This window comes from Heptranchias perlo, chromosome 14, assembly GCF_035084215.1.
Source record: "Heptranchias perlo isolate sHepPer1 chromosome 14, sHepPer1.hap1, whole genome shotgun sequence".
NCBI classification, from domain to species: domain Eukaryota; kingdom Metazoa; phylum Chordata; class Chondrichthyes; order Hexanchiformes; family Hexanchidae; genus Heptranchias; species Heptranchias perlo.
The window spans coordinates 42528671-42550663 of record NC_090338.1 but is presented as its reverse complement, the minus strand read 5'-3'; the positions used below and the strand labels follow the sequence as shown (position 1 = coordinate 42550663).

The following is a 21993-nucleotide window of genomic DNA, read 5'->3' as shown; positions in this document are numbered from 1 at the left end:
TCCAATCAGCCTGCGATTGCGTTCGGGGCAGACTGATTTCACCGGGCGCGTTACCCACGCGCCCAACCGCCCCCCCCCCCGCCCCCCCCCCCCCGCTGCATACCCGCCGTCCTGGTAATATCGGGCCCATTGTGTCACTGCAGAGTGGGTGTAGGTGTATTTGCAGGGCTCTTTTGTGCAGACGGCTGAGAGACGTCGGCGATGTCCCCGTCCCCGGTGGCACCCTGGAAGGATGCGGAGGAGAAGTTGTTGAGGGCAGTGGTGACTTTGACAGCAACAGGTAAGAAGATGGTGCTCGGGCCAGCCGGGAGCAGCTCAGCATGAAGGAGGCTGCAGATGTGTATGACTACATGTCGAGTGACCCTGAGCCTCCGTGTGCACTGCTGCTCAGAGAGGTCCAGGAAGCTGAGCCTCGGTCTGTGGACCCTGTGGCGAGGGTAGTGCCCTCTGCGACGCATCTCTCTCTGCAGTTGCCCTCCCTCCTGCTCTACAGGTGGATGTGTCACAGCACTCTGTTGTGGAGCTCCATGTGTCAGAGGTGGACGGCGAGGCTGGTGAGGCTGGTGATGCTGTTCGCCCTCCGAGGAGGTCATGACTGCACCTACAGCGGCCTCCATCCGGAAGTTTGAGGGGGTCCACAAGGTAGGTAAATGTGTCTGTACACCGGGTTAAGTGTGCAAGTTTATGCATTTGATTGTTCGGAGGAGGGTGGTGGAGGCGAAACTTTGTCCAAAGTGACAGAGTGGCCTCCTGCAATGAGTGAGGGTCTCCACCCCCCCCCCCCCACTGTCAAATGGACCTTTGCTGCTGCCACAGGCTGATGGCTGCAACACGTCCATTTGAACTGGGAGTTTTTCCCCCCGTACAGGAAACAGTCTCAGTTCATTTCAAAATCCCATCCCTCCTAAAACATCAGGTCAATCAGGTCTGTAAACGACCTGAAATACCTGTTTAATTACTTTAAGTGGCATCCCGCCGGCTTTAATTGCTGGCGGGAGTCCCACATGCGGGGACTGCGCGCGCATGTCAGCGCGTCACTGGGGAACCCGGAAGTGGGCGGGTTAGAGCCGGGCTCCAGACCCGCCCCGGGAATCCTGGATTTTCACAACCCCCCCGTCACGAACGCACCAGATTGCGGGTGCGAAAATCGAGCCCCTTATGATTGTTGTTGCCAGAAATATTGTTATGATGTTCATGATTTTTCTGTTGAAAACATAAATTTGCCCTGGAACCAAAAAAATATAGGGGATCGTATGACTACTTTAGTGCAATCTTTAGCTCCAAAGTTGAAACCCTGTAATCCCTGTGAAAATAACTGGCTCACTCACTCAATTGTCTTGCTCCTGTATCAAATGTAATGACTGGATTGACTTGACAAACAGGACATTAAAGACTTGCTTATACAGGAAATGACGGAAAACCAACTAATCTGGCTGAAGTTATCTGATTCCCCTTTGGAATGAGTCAGTGGCCAAGAAGTTAAGCACAGTCGTGACTTTTGAGACGTAATTTCTGTCCTATTTCTTGAACGTTGCAGATCTCTGTGTTGGATGCTGCAGAACTTTCCAGGGCTTCTGGAGTGAACCATAGCTTCTCTATACATAAATTCAGGGAGATATTCAAATAAGATTTTTTGGGGGTCTGGTGGCTGGGTATCTGGGCCTTAGGAGCCAAGCCCCTGGGTTTTCTGATGTCCTCCTCTTCTTCCTCCAACATATATATCATAAAGCGGGCAATCCCCATTCGGAAACCCATACTGCAGCTTAATACTATATTTTTGGGAAATTCGCAAACATAAACAGTCTCTACGGAGACTTCCAAATGAAGCTAAGAGCCTCAAAAATAAATAGCAAAAGAAAAATTGACAAAAGACCAATCCAAAATAAAGGTATCATTCATTATCTAGCTGTACCATTAAATACAACAATTCATCTTTAAGTTTTCAGCATTTGCCTTCCTTAGTTTCTGTTCTAATTTTTCCCTGTTTTATAATGGCATTAGGTAGATCAATAGTTCTTAGGGTAGAAATGATGGACTTTAGGAGTCATGGTATCGTCTCGGCCTAAACCTATTATTTGCATGATTGCACCTTAGCTGGGGCAGGTATATCTTACACCCTCATTCACTTCTGATGGAATTTAGTGCAAAACATAAATAGGGTTTAAAACTGGTAGATTCTCTCATCCCCAAATTGTGATCCCCTATATAGATCTATTAGGTTTAATCCCATTCAAATCAATATAACTTTGGGGCCTTGAATGTGCATATTGCCGAAGACAGTTTTAGCTCGGGAGCAGGTTATATCCATTTATTTCTTCAGACTGCTTCGTTTTACCCACTTCTTTCACAGAACTTAATTACAGTTATTCTAGGAAGTTAGGTTGAGAAGTCTAACACCAAGAGCTCAGTACTGAGCTTTAACACATCCACAAAGCAGAAGTACTGCTTTAAATTTTGTTGACTTGACAATACATCAGATAACTCAACACTGTTAACATAAATACTATCAACAATATATCAGTCAGTAGCACTTGATACTGCTAAGAAGTTTTTTTTTATTTGTTCATGGGATGTGGCTGACACTGAAAAGGCAGTATTTATCACTCATCCTTAGTTGCCCTGAGGGTTTCAAGTTTCAACTACATAATGTGGGACTGGAGTCATATGTAGGCCAGACCAGAGAGAGGTGGCAGGTCCCTTCCTGAAAGGTATTACTGGAGTCATATGTAGGCCAGACCAGAGAGAGGTGGCAGGTCCCTTCCTGAAAGGTATTACTGGAGTCATATGTAGGCCAGACCAGAGGGAGGTGGCAGGTCCCTTCCTGAAAGGTATTACTGGAGTCATATGTAGGCCAGACCAGAGGGAGGTGGCAGGTCCCTTCCTGAAAGGTATTACTGGAGTCATATGTAGGCCAGACCAGAGGGAGGTGGTAGGTCCCTTCCTGAAAGGTATTAGTGAACCAATTAGGTTTTTGAAACAATCCGGCAGCTTTCATAGTCACCTTTTTGGTGCCAGCCCAGATTTATTCACTTCATTTTCACAGCTTACTATGTGGGGATTTGAACTCTGTGGCTAGTTCAGTACCATAACCATTAGGCTATCATACCCAGTTGCTTACAACAAAGTTCATTCAGAAAAACACAGGTGATACAAAGGTCAGAACCCAAAGTGTTATCTTTTTGTTTTTTTTCCAATAGATATTTCTTGGTCCAGTGCCTCAGACCATTCTCATAGATGAGCCTTCAACCACTACGTCCCACAGAGTTCTTTTACTTACCCATAAATCTCAGTAATTTCATAGCATACTTAACGATTAAACAGCGAACCTCCTTCACTTTGTTTCCTCCCTCAACCAGCACCACCAAAACAGGTTACCTGGTCATTTATCTCATTGCTGTTTGTGGGATCTTGCTGTGCACAAATGGTGACTACAATTCAAAAAGCAATTCATTGGCTGTAACGCGCTTTGGGACATCCCCACAAAAAATCAAATCTTCAGTAGAAACAACAACAACAACAACAACGTGCATTTATTTAGCACCTTTGATATAGAAAAACATCCGAAGGCACTTCACAGGAGAGTAATCAGACAAAAATTGACACCGAGCCAAAGAAGGAGACATAAGGATAGGTGACCAAAAGCTTGTTCAAAGAGGTAGGTTTGACGGAGGAGAGAGAGGTGGAGAGACTTAGGAAGAGAATTCCAGAACTTAAGGCCTAGACGGCTGAAGGTGCGGCTGCCAATGGTGGAGCGAAGAAAGTGGGGGATGCTCCAGAGGCCAGAGCTGGAGGAGCAAAGAGTCCTCGGAGGGTTGTAGGGCTGGAAAAGGTTACAGAGATAGAGAGGAGCAAACAAACAAAATCTTCACAAACCCATTTACCATGTTATTACTGTGTCAAGAAGAACTCTTACCTCCTTATATGGATTTGGACAATGTCTTAGTCATACAAATTCAGTAAAAATGAAATTATGTCTTCCATTAGAGGCATAAGATCAATGCTGCTTGGATTTAACAACAAATTTTCATTTCTAGCAGTAGATATGATGCGATAAAATTTATAACTGAATATAAATCTTACACAAATTACAACTATAATTTTATGGTACTTCACCTTTAAAAATGAACATTGGTTATATTTATTATGTATGAACATGATCCTTGAAAAATGGCTTTGTAGCAGAGTCCAGGCTGCCTACAATTGTGAACTGGCCGTGCAACGCTCAATACCAAGGTTTCACTCCAGAAAAAATAAATCCTAGGTGACAGATTTCACAGTGAAGCAAATGTAAATGCATTATAGTGGGAAATTAACTACTACAAAGCCTTAGTTCCTAATTATTAACACCTATTGTGCACCAACCTGTTAAGGCACAAGAAGTCAACAAGACATTTAGTGTTTGTGGTGATTGAGAAAGCCTTGATATTTACTTATCCTCATTCGAAAGCTACTTACAGCTCCGCTAATACTGCTTTTGGATCAATGAGAACTGAAGTAAAACGTCAACTAGAAAGAAATAGGAGACACCAACACTGGAGATAGATATTTCTTATCCAACAATCATGATTTATCCAAATCCTAAGGTGTTTTTTTTCTTTGGGAGGGGAGTCTTAGCTCTTTTTAGCAATTATGACAGAGACCTTCTGGAAATCTGTTTTAAATTACATAGTTCCAAATACACAGGCACATTTTATTTATTAAATATTGAAATATTTCTTACTGTTTAGTAATCGAGAATGAAAGGGGATGATTTTCATCTGCAGCATATAATGGTTGGGTAGAATGTCTACTCTGCCCACCTGAAGACATCAGTGGGAGGCCTGTTCCATTTTGGTGAGCCATCGGGTGCTGATACACCTCTTATAGGTAGCCGGCCTGTACCTCTTAAAGAGGAGTTGCCCTTTTTCTAGGTCCTTCTGATGATTTAGGCCTTGCAGCCACACGGTGGGAAGGGGGGAAACAGCGTCCTGAAGATGCACCATCAATCACTGATATCTTCCACAATGCCAGAGATTGGCACTCCAGGTGGCATAAATAGTGAGTTAGAGGGGTCTGTACAGAGTGATTCACCCAGCATAAGTGAACAGGAGCAGGTGCAGGTGGAAAGGACAGCTCAGGAAACACCTCACTGGAGGGCAATCTTGGGCACTAGCTCCGCTGAAGAGGACAGAGAGGCAGACTTTAGGGGCCCAGCCTTCAAAAGAATAATGTTTTCTGCGCATAGGCGATTGCTCAATGCATTGGACAGCCTGCCAGGAAGCTACTGCCATATGTCAAAATGTCAGAGATATAAGAGGAGTTTGCTTCCTACTTGTGTAGGGTTCTGGTACTTGGCATTGACACTCTGCCGTCATCCCTGGAGCGTGCGGTCATCTCAATGGACAATGCAGCTGGGCCCTCCTTGCAGGAGTCTGTGACATCAGTAGTAACATCTCTGAGCCATGCTCATACAGGCAGCATGCAGCCTTTGGGCTCCACCATCTCCTCTACCTTGACAGACCGCGACGCCAAATGTATAGGGGCTTCACTCGCTTCATGGATGTTTTACAACCTACTGTCCCTCAGATCAGCGGGAGTGCTGAGCCGCAGCCCAAATAGCAGAAGCAGTAATGCAAAGTGAGAGGAACATGCTTCTCTGTCTCAGGAGGTCAGCACCCTCGCCATCCCCTCAACCAATGGTACCGCCCTGGTACCAGAAAGCCAGCTGGGCTAAACTGTCATAGCAGCTGCCGAGTTGCTGCAGTCTGCAGCTGGGTCCTCTCAGGCTCGAACTCCTAAAGGTCGCTGATCACAAGCATCTCAAGAGCCCTCATCTGAGCCACAGCAGCTTTCCACCTCCCATGCTGCAGCCATTGGATGATAATTAGTTTATAGGCATTTGGCAGTAACATTATAAACCATTTTTAATTCTTTGTAGAGTGTTCCTGTAGTAACTGGTGATCCTGCAATGAGAGGTGACAAGTATATCAATCTCGGTCTTTGGGTGGAAGTAGTTTATTGGAGTTTGGAAGAATTGGAACAGACACTGGACATAACATTTAATATGATGACAGTGGGAATTGTTCAGTTGAAGTGCCGTTCAACGAGTAGCTGCCAAAGAACTACAAAGTTACATAATATACAGCAAATCACGATGATACAGGGGTGTTCTATTAGAGGAAGCCACCAAAAATGTCCACAGCCAAACCATTGCTTGAACACTCCAAAGGTCAACTCGATGAAAGCTCCAGTCAACCTGTGACTCTGGTTATAGCAGTTTGGCCAATGAGCATGGGGTCCGAAGAGGAGTCATGAGCTAAGTGTACAGGGGATAGAGCTTGTCCCCAAGAAATCAGCCTCTGTCTTGCTGTGCAAAGGCAGAGTGGGAGATTGAAAATTGATACAAGATAAAAGCATCATGGAAACATCAAGAAAGTGGGCATAGATCTGCATGATGTATTGCTAGTGATCACATGCCAGTTGAGCATTAATGAAATGAAAGCCCTTGCAATTCATGAAGACAGCGGGCTTGTTTCCAGAAGTCCACATAGCAAAGTGCGTGCAGTCAATAATGCCCTGGACTTTGTGGGGGGGATGGCCGGTGGGGGTGCGGTGGGGGGGGTTAAGCTGCAATCTGCTTAAACCTCAGAGCCCTTCCTACTGTTTCTAGTTGTCCATGGGGAACATAATAAAATTGTTCACTTTAGCTAACATGGCACAAATTGCATGCATGAACTGCAGACTGGCAGTTGTTGCTGATATCCCCTGTTACAGCCTGGAAGGGTTGCTGGTGTTGTTGCAGGAGGCGACACAAGTCTGTGACCTTCTCCCTGGAGAAGTTCAGGTATGTAACTCTGAACCCTCTACACCCTATTGGGAGGGTGAAGATGTCTGTGAGTTCACCACCTCCTCTGTGATCTCCCTGCAGCTGTAGCACCATATGGTCCTTCCACCTGTTGCTGCTGCTTCTCTACCTCCATCCAGAATAGAATGGTCAAAAGGATTCCCATTTTCAGGAAAAGTATGTTTCCAGTATTCCCTTAATCTTCCTGAAGGTTGTTTATTCACTACAAGCATAAAAAAACAATGGTTCTGCACCCAGAAATGACTGGCAAGATGACTGCTAAGCATTTACAGTGATTCAAATTATTGCAGGTAAATGCCCCTTTAAACATCACTGGAACTGGATGTTTCCCACCCTGTACCACCCATGATTTGTGGACAGGTTTAGGAGGCAACGGTAGCAGCATTGACTGACACAAAAATGGCATCCAGATCCTAATGCCATCGTTGGACCCTCATTTAAATATATTTATTAGGCTCCCGCCTGTTTTCATGGGAACACTGGCCACCTAAATCGAGGACCACTCAAAAATCACAACAGGTGAGCCACTGCCAGAAACTGGGGGTGGGGTGGGGGTAATCTTACTTCCAGCAGTGGATGGCTTCAATGGAAAGGAAAATTGTGCGAGGTGTATAATGGATGGCTGAATTGCTACCAGCAGTTTTCCGCCGCTGCCAAAAGTGAATATTGGGCCCTGGGTGATTTCTTTTCACCTGATTTTTGGCCGTCCCATTCCCGCTGAGAAATGGTGCAGTAGCCAGACAATCATCAGCCACAAGGTATCTAATAACAAATGTTCATGATGTGTGTATCTGTGAATAATGCATTTGAAAATCAGAGCTTTAATGATGCTATACATGGCATACAGAGAGCCACACAAGAGGTTGTTACACAAGATTAGGACTCATGGGATTGGGGATAATATATTAGCATGGATAGAGGATTGGTTAATGGACAGAAAACAGAGAGTAGGAATAAATGGGTTATTTTCGGGTTGGCAGGCTGTAACTAGTGGTGTGCCACAAGGATCAGTACTTGGGCCTTAGCTGTTTACAGTCTATATCAATTACTTAGATGAGGGGACCGAGTGTAATGTATCCAAGTTTGCTGACGATACAAAGCTAGGTGGGAAAGTAAACTGTGAGGAGGATGCAAAGAGGCTACAAAGGGATATGGACAGGTTAAGTGAGTGAGCGAGAATCTGGCGGATGGCGTATGATGTGGGCAAATGTGAAATTATCCACATTGGGGTGATCTTATAGAAGTCTATAAAATAATGAGGGGCATAGATAAGGTAGATAGTCAAAATCTTTTCCCAAAGGTAGTGGAGTCTATAACGAGGGGGCATAGATTTAAGGTGAGAGGGGAGAGATACAAAAGGGTCCAGAGGGGCAATTTTTTCACTCAAAGGGTGGTGAGTGTCTGGAACGAGCTGCCAGAGGCAGTAGTAGAGGCGGGTACAATTTTGTCTTTTAAAAAGCATTTGGACAGTTACATGGGTAAGATGGGTATAGAGGGATATGGGCCAAGTGCAGGAAATTGGGACTAGCTTAGTGTTATAAACTGGGCGACATGGACATGTTGGGCCGAAGGGCCTGTTTCCATGTTGTAACTTCTATGATTCTATGGTAGGAAGAATAGAAAAGCAGAATATTTTTTTAAAGGTGAGAGACTAAGAAATGTTGATATTCAGAGGGATATGGGTGTCCTTGTTCATGAATCACAGAAAGTTAACATGCAGTTACAACAAGCATTTAGGAAGGCAAATGATATGTTAGCCTTTATTGCAAGGGGGTTGAAGTATAAGAGTAAGGAGGTCTTGTTGCAATTATATAGGGCTCTGGTGAGACCACATCTGGAGTACTATGTACAGTTTTGGTCTCCTTACCTAAGGAAGGATATACTTGCCTTAGAGGGTTAGCAACAAAGGTTTACTAGATTGATTCCTGGGATGAGAGGGTTGTCCTATGAGGAGAGATTGAGTAGAATGGGCCTATACTCTCTGGAGTTTAGAAGAATGAGACGTGATCTAATTGAAATGTATATGATTCTTAGAGGACTTGACAGCGTAGATGCTGAGAGGCTGTTTCCCCTAGCTGGTGACTCTAGAACTAGGGGTCATAGTCTCAAGATAAAGGGTCGGCCATTTAGGACCGAGAGGAGGATAAGTTTCTTCACTCAGAGAGTTGTAAATCTTTGGAGTTCTCTACACCAGAAGGCTGTGGATGCTCAGTCGTTGAGTATATTCAAGACTGAGATTGCTAGATTTTTGGACACTAAGGGAATCAAGGGATATGGGGATAGGGCGGGAAAGTAGAAGATCAGCCATGATCCTATTGAATGGCGGAGCAGGCTCGAGCGGCCATGTGGCCTACTCCTGCTCCTGTTTCTTATGTTCTTATTTTATTCTTAACATTTTGCAACAGCAGGAAATATTTTTTGAACAACTTCATAATTCATCTCTTTTCACTGATGCTAATATAAGTGGATAATTGGATAGATGAGGCGTTTGGTGTCCTGATTTCAAAACACTCTTCCAGGTAACATTAAGTGGAGTTTGTGTCAATACATTGCTTAAAAGTGCTATTGCAAGTATTAACATTTTTACGACATAGTCTGGTCATCAAATAGTAACAGCCTTAAAGATTTTAATTCTGACATAATGCTCTTTTAACATCAACTGTAATTTAGCTTACACAATATGGTCTTCATAGGAAAATTTACCATAGTTTCAGTCAAATTTCCAAGCTTGTTACACATGGAAATACTAAAATGTTATTGTAAAGCTGACAAATGTAATACAATACATCTAAAGTATTACACCTCTATAAGGCAATAGAAATCAAGGCCTTTGTTATTCTTTTATCTACATGGCCCTAATGGCACTACATACCAATTAGAGTATATCTGGGCTCCATGATTGGTCAACTGGATAAGCCAAGGAAGAGCCATAAAGGTCAGGAAAGTCCATATTTGGTTGTCGATGCTGCTGATTTAGGTGATCTTAACTGGGACGTCAGGAGATGTGCTGCAATTGGCTTCAGTTTCCTATGGGTTACAGGGGGGAAAATCAGCCCAAGTTCCCACTCTTGATCATGATTCAGCAGCCCTGCTAAAAGGGCATGTTTGTGGATGTCACTTGGGGACAGGGTAAGGCTTGACTATTGAATATCCACTTGAGTGAGTGAAAGTCTTCAGGAGACTGGGAGGGAGGAAATTCATGGACAACAAGGAAGAAAAGAAGAGAAACCTTTGATATGTGTACATGGGAAATGAATCAAAAATATTTTAGGAGAAGATGTGAATAAATAGTTCTTACTGGTGTCTTTACTTTAAAGTGGAACAGCCACAGAAATCCTGCACTAAATAGTATATTGAAATTCCAGTCTATTGCCTAATTGGGTAAACTCACATTACAGCAAGAACTTTTGTAAATTATTTTCTCTTGTTTTGTAGAACAGTAATACAATCACTTCACATAACACGTTGTGCAAAATACATTATTTACAAACTGTAAGAATACTTTATGAATATTATTTACAAATAATGTTGGCTCAGCAATTATCAGACATTGTGACTGATTTAATTCAATACAAATCGCCTTGCATCAGAATACTGTTTGCATGCCTCATATTTATAAATTGGACAATAGTCCAGAAATTTTCACAGAATGCAAAAATCTAGATTTATATCTGTTAATTTTCAGAATTCTGTGCATAAATCTATAGAGATAATTTTTTTAAGAGAGGACATTTAATTTACCTGGGAAGAGCAGAAGTAAAACATTTCAAATGTATTTTACTTAGTGTTCATTTATCGTAGTAGCACACAATTACTGTTACAGTAATAAAGGCACTCCTGACATCTGATTGGCATTATTATTGTAATTCTACAGTTTGTTTCAGTATCACAGTGCATGAACTTGTCCAGGGATCCAGCAACTAATGATTAAATACAACTCAGACTTTATAATTGTGCAATAGAGTGAGAAAGGAAAGTTTTGCATGTAGAATTTTTAGGTTTAGAGAAATTTTCTGTTTTGACAAGAATTAAATAGCAGACCTTGGCTCTGAAATTCTGATCAGCCCGGCTCCAATGGCAGAAGTGCAGCATAGCAGACTGTTAGTCAACAGATAGCGAAAGACAGAGAGCCCCTCCCAAATTACGGGAATGTGACCATTCACATAGTTGAGGAAGGTTGCCGATATCTACCCTGATCTGTCCTTGTTTGCTGGAAGGGCCATCGTTTCTGTGTCAGCTGTTTGCCAGAGCACTCCAGAACTAACCTCACTGCCCAGCTAATTCTCCACAGCCTTCTACTTTCTTCTGCTTCAAATATTGATTCTTTGTCCCTTAAAATTTGCAAATGTCTCTGCTTTAGCTGCTCACTGTGACACATTCCATGTTCTCTGCAAAAAGATTCTTAGTGATAGTTTTAAATTAATGATTCCCTCAACACTGATTCTTCATCCAGAGGAAGTAATCTTTCCTTATTTACCCAATCAAGTCCTTGAATACCATACTCCTGGTCCTAGATTACACTTGAGCAATGCCTTGACAGATCTACTGGTATAGTACTATAAAATAATATTGTTGGTATGAAATGCTAAAGCAGATGCAATTCATTATGGCCCTGAGGCTTAGAGATACATTCATGATTGTCATTTGTGTATTTACTGCCGTAAATCAATATTGTACTACACACATTGTATTTATTTTTATGATCATTCACTATTGAATAGGTTATACTGTAGTACAGATTAATTGTTAATTGCTATATTTAAGAAGAAACTGATATCTACAGTGATAAATTCAGAAAAGCCAAATTTCCAAAATATTGGTCTTAAATATGATTTTTTTTTTTATATTTTAGTAGATGGAGGTTGGACTGAATGGAGCAAATGGTCTACATGTGGGGCAGAGTGTACACATTGGAGAAATAGAGAGTGTACAGATCCAGCACCGAGAAACGGTGGGAAGGAATGTGATGGACTTGTCCTGGAGTCAGAAAATTGCACGAGTGGTTCATGTCCACAGAGTATGTATGATTTTAGCATATGACGTCTGCTGCAAAAAAGAAACAATGCAAAGTAGAATTATGATAAAGTACAAAATCAATCATTATTTTATAATTATTCATTGACTTATTCAGAAATAAATGTAAAGCACTAGGCCTTAAATTCTGTTTAAAAATTTAAACCTAGAAACAAAGAAAAGAATTCCCCAATACAAGATCTCCCTGTTTGTCTCCATCATTGTGTGCATAATAGTGATTAAATGCCACATGATACTAGATTAAATTAAATTAAATGAAACTGTACCAATTTAGCAGATATACTAAATTGAAATCTTGTATTGATTTTAAATTGTTTTGATAGTTACAAAGATACTCAAAATGCAGCTAATCACAATTGCTTGTAATAAATTAGGATAGAGAAATACAAAAAATCCAATTACATATAGTGTAACAGAATGGACTTATCAAAGCTGATTAAGCACTCAGTATAGTACTATGATGTAGAGAATAAGTGATATAAAAGAGAAATTATAATATCCTCATAGTTCAAAGTAAATTCTGGCAAAAGAATCAGAGGGGGAGATGTGAATTTTTTTTACGCAGTGAGTTGTTATGACCCGGAATTCACTGCCTGAAAGGGTGTTCGAAGCAGAGTCAATAGTCATTTTCAAAGGGAAATTGGATATATACTTGAAAAGGAAAAATCTGCAGGGCTTTTCCGCAAGAGCGGGGGAGTGTGACTAATTGGATACCTCTTTCAAAGAGCCTGTTGGGCCGAATGGCCTCCTTCTGGCTGCATGATTCAGTGATTCTCAATGGTAGCCTTGCAGGTGGCAATGGTGGGAGCAACAGCTGATGAAGGAAGCTCTGTGATTAGTGGGAAGAAAATTGGTTAAGAAGATAAAAGAATTTAAGTAAACTGAAAACTGAAAAAAGCTAATAGTTGCAGTAAGCTGAAAGTATAGTTAGAAAAAAAAATGTTGCGAAAAATGAACAAATTTGTTATTCAGTACCACCTGGTTGAACATTACACAAGTTTAATAATAGAAGCCAGTCATAATAGTTAAAAACATTATTGACATTAAGTCTTAAGACAATCTGTAATAATTATTGTGAGAGCTGCTGCTTTTTACTATTTTCAGGAATTACTACCTGTGTTTTGAACATCAAATTCCCTTATTCTGTTCTGCTTTCCACGAAAACTGTAGATAGTGGCCTTGATTACTAGATGTTCCTTTATGGATTAAACTTTAACCCTTACCTTTTTTAAAGACCAGGATACATAGGATAGAAGGTAAATTTTAGCAGATTGAAGACAGGTATGTGGAGCTTAACAGTAGTCGGCAGAAGTGGTTGTGGGATTTAATAGTGGGAATTGTTGGGCTTTGGTACCTTTGGGATATGCCCTGGAGGGGCAATCTGGGGTAGCATCACTGGGGAAAGTGGAATGTGAGGTTTGGTTCACTGGATGTGAGGTCTAGCAGCTGTAGAAAAAAAGTGAAAAATGCATAATTATTGTTGGACAAACACAACAGCCAATTTGCACACAGCAAAGTCCCACAAACAGCAATGAGATAGGTAACTAAATATAGCAGTGTTGGTTGAGGGATAAATGTTAGCCAGGACAACTCCCCTGCTGTTCTTAAAATAGCCTAATAGGATCGTTTACATCCACCGATGCAGGTACAGCTTCAGTTTAATGTCTCATCCAAGATCAGATGAGACCCCTACCTTTGCATTTGCAAAATCTGTCATTTCCTTCTTTGCCTTCCATGGTTGCCCACAGGTTAGTGGGGAAGACTTCAATGCACCTCCTTTCCGCTTTCACTCGCACAGTCAAAAGTTGCTCACAGTAACTTTTCCTTCTTGGCCTTACGTGCTGCTTTTTTTGTAATCATGCATACTCTACTCAGCTGGCCCGTACATGACAAGGGTTGAAAGTCTTGTCCAGGGTACATATTTACCTGCTTCCGCTCTTCTTGCAGGAGAAGCTTAAACAAAACAGGAGCGAGAAATAAGGAGAGATCCTACCACTCTTCTAACACTCATCTCTATGGAAGGGACTGCCATTGACATAATGGGAAGAGACACAGCTGTCAGCATTGGAGATGGCAAAGCTAGATGCCTGGTGTCATAGCAGGGTTTGAGGGAATATTCCTTCCTATTATCTTTATGCTATACTCTTACAGTCACACATTCATGCACCTCCTAATTATGAGAACCTGATGTAGCATAGCACTGCCAGGGATCTGGTAAATGCTTGTCATTGATACTACATCCTAACCCTTATCCTTCTCCCCCTTTTCTAGACCGAGCAGAAGCTTGGATGCTAGTGCCCGATCAAGTGAAGATGAAAAACTTGATGATGTTGCACCATCAATGGCTCTTACCACCAAGCACCAGCACAGACATCGTCATCCTGAGTGACGCAGATAATGAGTTTGAGGGGGAGCGCACTGAGGGATTTACCGAGCACAAGTGAGCAGGAGGAGGTGAAGGTAGTTAGGAAGGCCCGTGGAGGGACTAACTGAAGGGTCAATTCATGTCCTAGCTCTGCTGAAGAGGTGCAGACTTCAGGTGCTCAGCATTTAAAGAAAGAATGATTCCTGATTTCTGTGTACCAGTAATTTTTGAAGGCATTGAACTGCCTGCCAGGGAGCTTCTAAAACATAATGGAGAGCTTGATGGAGTCCACTACACACTTGTGTGGGGTTCTCACACATGGCATCAACACTCTGCAGTCAACCATGGAGTGTGTGCTCATTTTGAGGCCCATTGCAGCTAATTACCCCCAGTAGGAGTCTGTGACACCAGTAATAGCATTTCTCAAGGATGCTTATACTGAAGCCAAGCAGGACTAGTGCTTAACTATCTCCTTTGTTTTGAAGGCTGGGAAATCAAACAGATAGGGACTTCATCTCAGTAACCTCCTAGAGTCTGCTCTCCAACAGACTGGTGGGAGTGTTGAGCTGCAGCACAGTACCAGTCGTGCAATAGGAATGAAAAATTATGCCATCTCTCATAATGTCACCTCTGTACACTTGTGACCCCCTGAACCAATGCCTGCCTTGGTGGCAGAGACAAGCTAGAAGTCGCCAACCTTGTGTATCTCATGAGCCTTTGATTAAGCCACAACAGCCTAACAACTTCCCATGTTGGAGCCACTATGGGGAGTACCTTGTAGATGCACTACAGTAGATGAAAGAGCACTTCAAACAAGTAGTAAGGACTCACACAAGGGTGGAAAGTAGCATGATGAACTTTGTTTAAGCCAGTAAAATGAAAATGTTAGCTGGAGGCTTTGTGTAGGGAAAGCGTTCCTGTTATGAGTGTTAATCTTGCAATCTGAGGTGACATAAAGACCAGTTTTGGTAGTTGGGCAGATATTGTTGGTTGTAGGGTGGAACGACTAGGATAGATGGGCATAACTGTTAAAGCATGGGAGCAGGGATTGTCAATTTAAGTTTTCTACAATAAGCTGCTGTCAGCTCTGGCTGAAGGTAACTGTTGGACACTTCCAGTTCCTCACTGTCTTCCGTGTCTTAGGCATTTCTCATGGTGAAGGCCCTCATCCAGTGGTGGCTGGCACATCAGGAAATGAGATAGTTCTTGTACCATGAGTTTAATAGGGTAATTGTAAACAATTTTACAACACCAAGTTATAGTCCAACAAATTTATTTTAAATTCCACAAGCTTTCGGAGGCTTCCTCCTTCCTCCTTCCTCAGGTGAACGGTGTGGAACATTTCCACACCGTTCACCTGAGGAAGGAGGAAGGAGGAAGCCTCCGAAAGCTTGTGGAATTTAAAATAAATTTGTTGGACTATAACTTGGTGTTGTAAAATTGTTTACAATTGTCAACCCCAGTCCATCACCGGCATCTCCACATCATCTTTAATAGGGTAGTCACTCCACTGAGACATTGGAAGCTAGTAGTGGTAGAGGAAGGAGTGGTGACTATCCACAGGTCAGAGAAAGTGAGGAGGGACATCTTACAGCAGTAACCCAAGAGCAAATTATCCTGTCCTCAAGTTTAAAGCAACGTCTTCCTTGGGAAATTGTAAACAATTTTACAACACCAAGTTATAGTCCAGCAATTTTATTTTAAATTCACAAGCTTTCGGAGACTTCCTCCTTCCTCAGGTAAATGATCAGGAGCTCCTCGAAGCCTACGCATTTGATGATCCTGTGCAGAGTTCTCACCCTTTCCTTGGGAAAGGGTGAGAACTCTGCACAGGATCATCAAATAGATTACAATGGCACTGAAATTCATGAGATGGCTCAAGGAGAGAGATTAGCAATTTTACACAAAGGATTGTGAGGCTGTGGAATGCATTACCAGAGTTGGTGATTGAAGCAGATTGTCAACATTTAAGAATAGGTTGAATAAGTGGTTGAATAAATGAAAGATCAACAGGTATGGGAACAAGCAGGCGCATGAGATTATGACTACTGCTTGTATGGAGGATAAATACTAACACAGACTACTTAGGCTGAGCAGCCTTTTTCTATATTGGAATTTCTATGTAAGCTTGCTTATACATTGCTCCTCAGAGAACTGCAGGTATGTTCTCCTGGGCCTATAAACTAGTAAGTATTTCTCCTAGCATGCATCCTTTATTTGCTCTATCTCCAGCTGCAACTGTTTACTCCTTCCTCGTGCTTCTCCCAGTGTGAGATTTCTAGAAGTACCACCATGAAGAAACAACTGAAAAGCCAAATACCTACAATACCAATAAAAGAAAACTCATTAACTTTAAGGACAAGTTACCTAAAAGGTAGTGCAAGAAAATGTATCTAAAACCTCACGCAGCTTTACCTGAGAGCCGTTGAAGATCACTTTAAATAATGTTTGAAGTGGCATTAGTCAGGCAATAAGGTTTAGAAATCACATCTGCATTTCAATTGTATCACATAATGCCAATTTGCATTGATTCATGAGCCTCCTGGCTATTTCTGACAGGTACTCTAGCCACCAGTCATTATCCCCTCACCAAAAATAGGGTGATTTCTGGAATTAATGCAAACTGGTTGGAATGAATTCTCACACTTTGCTTGCTCACTACCGCCCCATTTTTGCACACAAGTGGGACAGTACAGAGAAAAAAATGTTGACGTTGGTGTCAAATGGATGATATCACATTATGTGCCCATTGTACAGCCCATTCAATTTTTCTTTCTATTGTTGGCAGCGGAACAGAATTTTTTGACAGGCCCAAGAGGAGCACTCCTGTTCCAAACAAAATTATATTTCCTGGGCGTTTTGTGAGTGGCCTCTAGGGGTCCCTTTAAAGACTAAGGTGATGCTGCTCAATGCCTGGTACAAATGACGGAGCGTGTGCCATACACGCTCCACCTATTTGTACTTTGAAATTGCATTTGGAGTTCCTATGACTGGCATGAGACCCCTATTTTCATATTTAAGCAGCCTCCCACCTGTTTCAGGTGGGTGGGCTGCTTGTCTATTTACATGTCCACCTGAAAATTGCATCAGGTGGACCTGGGCCAGTTGAGGTGCCTCCCCACAATTTTCAATTGCTGGCAACCCATTTTTGAGATGAGAAATTGTCAGCTGGCAGTTGAAAATCACCACCTCTGCATTGTTTCATTTCTTTGATTTCTCTCATTATGCCTTTTTTTTGTCTCATTCACATATCACTTCTGCCCTTTAATCATCTCCTGTTCTCCATCTAAGCACTTTACAGATTATTCTATTTCTTTTGCTGAGTGTGTTGTCATTGTACATTTCACCCTTTCCCTTTCCCTTGTTCTGTTCCTTTTTAAATGCTGATTATCTGTAATATCTTCCAGTTCTGAGGAAGGGTTCAATACCCAAAATATCGACTTGTGTTCTCTCAATAGTTGCTGTCTGACCTGCTCAGTATTTCCAATGTTTTCTGTGTTTGTTTTAGGGTAAATGGGCGAAAGGTTGGAAGTCATGTGCTGCAGGAGTCAGTGCTGGGCCTAATTTTGTTCTTGGTATACTTGGATGATTTGGATTTGTGAATAGGGAATGCAAACTCAAAATTTACTGATAACACAAAAAGTAAGTTTAGCAAGCAGCAAAGAGGACTGTAATTATGACCACAAAACTGTTACAACAGGAAACAAGGTTTGTAGAGAGGAAATATGGATTTTCCATGGGATTGCACATTGTAAGTTAGTTATAAATAGCAATTAAGATGAGGGTGATGGGGAAAATATGGCCCACAATGGCTCCATTGTCACAATTGCTTTTATTTCCTCTTACTTCCTCACTCCCCTTGCATCCACTATCCTTCACTTTCCCACTACACCCTTAGTATCATCCACTCAGTTCCATTACTAACTCTACATCCTCCCACTGAACTACCAACTCAACCCCTGTATTGTCTGCTCTCCCTAGTTGTGCTGTCACTCAGATCACCCTCAACCGTTCATCCACTCCCCTCCCACTCCCACCCACTCCCCCAATGGCAGGTGGTAAGAAGTTGCCTTTATGCTTCTCTCCCTTCCCATGGCCTTGCACACTGGAGTCGTGTAGTCTTCACTAAAATGCGGTTAGAAAATGGGGGATAATTGGACAAAGGTGCTCAGAAGTAATTCACTCCTCATTTTAAAATTATACACTCTGTCTTTACTTTTGTATTTCCATTATAAATTCCTATGTAATCTTGTCACGTTGCTATTACACCCTCCCACCTATGATGGTACACTTGATCCTCCTCCAGGGGGAGAATATAATTACAACGTGACAAATTTACAGAGGCAATTTCCATTATAAATACGGACATATGAATTTTTAAGGACAAATGGCAAATGAATGATTTTTAACATAATACAAGTTGACCAGGGCATGCCTATTTTAAAGTCATACATTTTGTCCTTATTTTTGTATTCCCATTATAAATTCCCAAATGCATATATAAAGAGCCAATTACAAAAGTATAAAATAAAAATATCAACTCCCACAGGAATATATAAAGAATTAATACCAGAAATATCAGAATATTACCCCCCACATGAAGGGGGTGGGGGCAGCAGTACACCCAGGGAGAACAAATGCTTTGTTCAGTGAGGGGGAGGGAGGTGTGGCTGACACAAAAACCTTGCCAGTTGAGCGCATCCACAAACGTTACAGGGGTCATTATTAACCACTGCCTGAGCAGTAACCTGGAGGAACTGGTCTGATTCTTATTCCATTGATTTCAATTTAGCAGGAAGGCCAATTTCAATGGGCAAGCAATCTGCTTCACCAAGTTAGAACCCAGGTTCGAAGCTGAAAACAGCCCCTACTTGTGCAGCCTGGATTAATTCCACTTTCTACCAATGGTGTCGTGTTGCTATGCCGAGATTGTAAGGCAGGACTTCCATATAACTACGCTGACACACAGTCGACTTTTAATTTTTTTAAAAGTGAACAAGGTGCTTTATAAAAGTACCCTCTTCAAAAAAATATAGTTTTTTCTTTTTGGGCCTTCAAAATATTGACTATCATTGGAAGCTTCAGGAGAAGTCTGAGAAAAGGGAAAGGCCAGTGTAAGCAGCAGTATGGAGGAACACAGCCTTTTTAAAAATAATTTACACGGGGAGAGATGTGATAGGAGGCTATCAGACTCTGTAAAAGGAAAATAACTTAAAACATTTTAAAATGGAACTGTACAAAAGTTGTGCGGAAACCTGATAACATTAACTAATTTGCGTGGAAAACAAGATGTTGGACGGGGATTCTGAGATTTTTCAGAAAGGGACTGTGTGAACATTTTCACAGCCTGGGCAGAAACCACCCAGTTGCCAGATTGTGTAATTACTATGTGCCAAGTTTACATTGGCACAAAACATTCTTAATGTGAACATAGGAATTGATAATGGGAAATGTGTCACAAAATGTGTGACAAAAATATAATAATGGGAAGGTAATTGGTGCAAACAGGAAGTATGTACCGACATAACATTTTTAGTAAGATATATATAAATTGATATATATACTGAATTTGAATTGGTATTCTCATTTTTACAAGCAGCAGTATAGAATATAAACTAACTAACAATACCAACAACAACAACTACTTGAATTTATATAGTGCCTTTAACATAGTAAAACATCCCAAGACACTTCACAGGAATGTTATCAAACAAAATTTGACACTGAGCCACATAAGGAGATATTTGGACAGATGACCAAAAGCTTGGTCAAAGAGGTAGGTTTTAAGGAGCGTCTTAAAGAAGGAGAGAGAGGTAGAGAGATTTAGGGAGTGAATTCCAGAGCTTAGGGCCAAAGCAGCTGAAGGCACAGCCGCCAATGGTGGAGCGATTAAAATCGGGGATGTGCAAGAGGCCAGAATTGGAGGACCGCAGAGATCTTGGAGGGTTGTAGGGCTGGAGGAGGTTACAGAGATAGGAAGGGGCCATGGAGGGATTTGAAAACAAGGATGAGAATTTTAAAACCAGTTAACATGTTATCAGCAATTATACTATGAATACCATGGGCCATATTTTCAACCTGCTTCTCAGCCGTAAAACTGGCATTGCAGATCTGGCCACCCGATATAGAAACCATCTGTTTTTCATTTCCACACCTGGCTCACTGTTCACTTTTTTCCAGCTTATTGCAGAATTTATTTTCAAATTAATTTCATTAATCAGCACTGGGCTCAATTTTGGGGGGCAATTGCGGGTGCGTTGGGGGCGGAAACCCCGTTCAGGATCGGAAGCCTGCTCCGCTGACATCCGAGTTTCCCAGGGTCCCACCTGTGTCCGCATGGGCGACCCGAAAACAACCCGAAAACGATGACAGTTAAAGAGCCAACTGTACCTCATTGAAGTACTTAAGGCACTTTACCTGTGACAGATTAAGTAATTGTAACGATTTTTAACTTACCTGGGTGACTTACCCACCACTTCTGATTCATGCCTGCTAACCAGGCTTGAAGGGCTGGATCAGGGGAAAAGAAATGAAATAAATGACACAAAACACCTTGGAAGTAAGTTAAAACACAAAATGAACCTACCTTTGCACCCTGCTCCGATGTCTGATGTTTTCCTCTCCGATGTCCCCCTCTTCACCCCCCTGATATCCTCCCAATGTCCCCCTCTTCACCCCACGATGTCCCCCTCTTCACCCCCCCGATGTCCTCCTGATCTTCCCCTCACCCCCTGATCTTCCACTCTCCCCCTGATCTTTCCCTCTCCACCCCCGATCGTGCACTCTCCCCCCAGATGTACACCTCTTCACCCCCGATCTTCCCCTTACCCCCGATCTTCCACTCTGCCCCTGAGCTTCCCCTCTCCCCCCCCAATCTTCCATCTCCCCCCGGATTTGCCACTCTCTACCTGCCCCCCCGCCCCCCGGTCTTCCAGTCCAGCGCAGGTTGACATCTCGCTCTCTCTCTATCTATCTCCCCCGTCCCCCCTCGCGTTGCAGCTCCTGACGGCAGCCAGCCTGTCAATCTGAAACCCAGAGAGGACGTTAATCATCAGCAATCAACATGCGATCACGTCGGAAATGGTAAGTTTTGTTTATTCGGGTTTGCCACCGCACCTTCACCCCGCCACTGCCAACCCGCCACCATTGCATCATTCATCTCAGACTCCAAACCAACCATCACATCAATTCAGTAGCCACTTTCTCCATGGCTGAAGAATAATGCACTTTTTTAAATAAGAAACAAAAATAGAAAGATATGATAGTGGTGCAGTGACATAGTGCCATTTGATGGGATGGGCTTAAGCCGATGTCATAGATTTCCCAGTTTTTGCCACATAGGTGTGAGCAGAAGCTAGATGATTCCACATAGGGACTGCATTTCATTGTGTCCTGTTTGACGCAGCATAGTCAAAGGCTTCGAAGTGGATCACCTTTCTGTCCTCTCCTCTGTGGTCTGTTATTGATATGTTTCACCTGGAAACCAAAGAGATAGAAAAAGAAAAACTATGTTATAAATAGACAGTCCCACAGTTTATAGTGTGATAGAAAGTATGTATATAAATTCATGGGCACAACTGGACATGATGCAGTCACATCTTCAATCACTCATATAACATAGTTTAAATTATTATGCCTACTATAAATATAAAATCACTGTGTAACCTATCAGATATCCACAATTTCATGAAATAGAATGGTAGTACAGTGAAAAATTCTTTTCTACAAGTGAAAGACCAAGGTATAGATT

At 42.2% G+C, this 21993-nt stretch overlaps 1 protein-coding gene across 1 annotated transcript in view; it reads left to right on the top strand.

Annotated features, from left to right (window-relative positions):
• The window catches only part of unc5a (unc-5 netrin receptor A), a gene marked incomplete at its 5' end in the record, with an annotated part of 199186 nt that overhangs the window by 62783 nt on the left and 114410 nt on the right, over window positions 1-21993 (top strand). The window contains one exon of the mRNA XM_067995836.1: window positions 11697-11861. Within this exon, the coding sequence (XP_067851937.1) occupies window positions 11697-11861 (165 nt within the window). The remainder of the gene's footprint in view (window positions 1-11696; window positions 11862-21993) is intronic.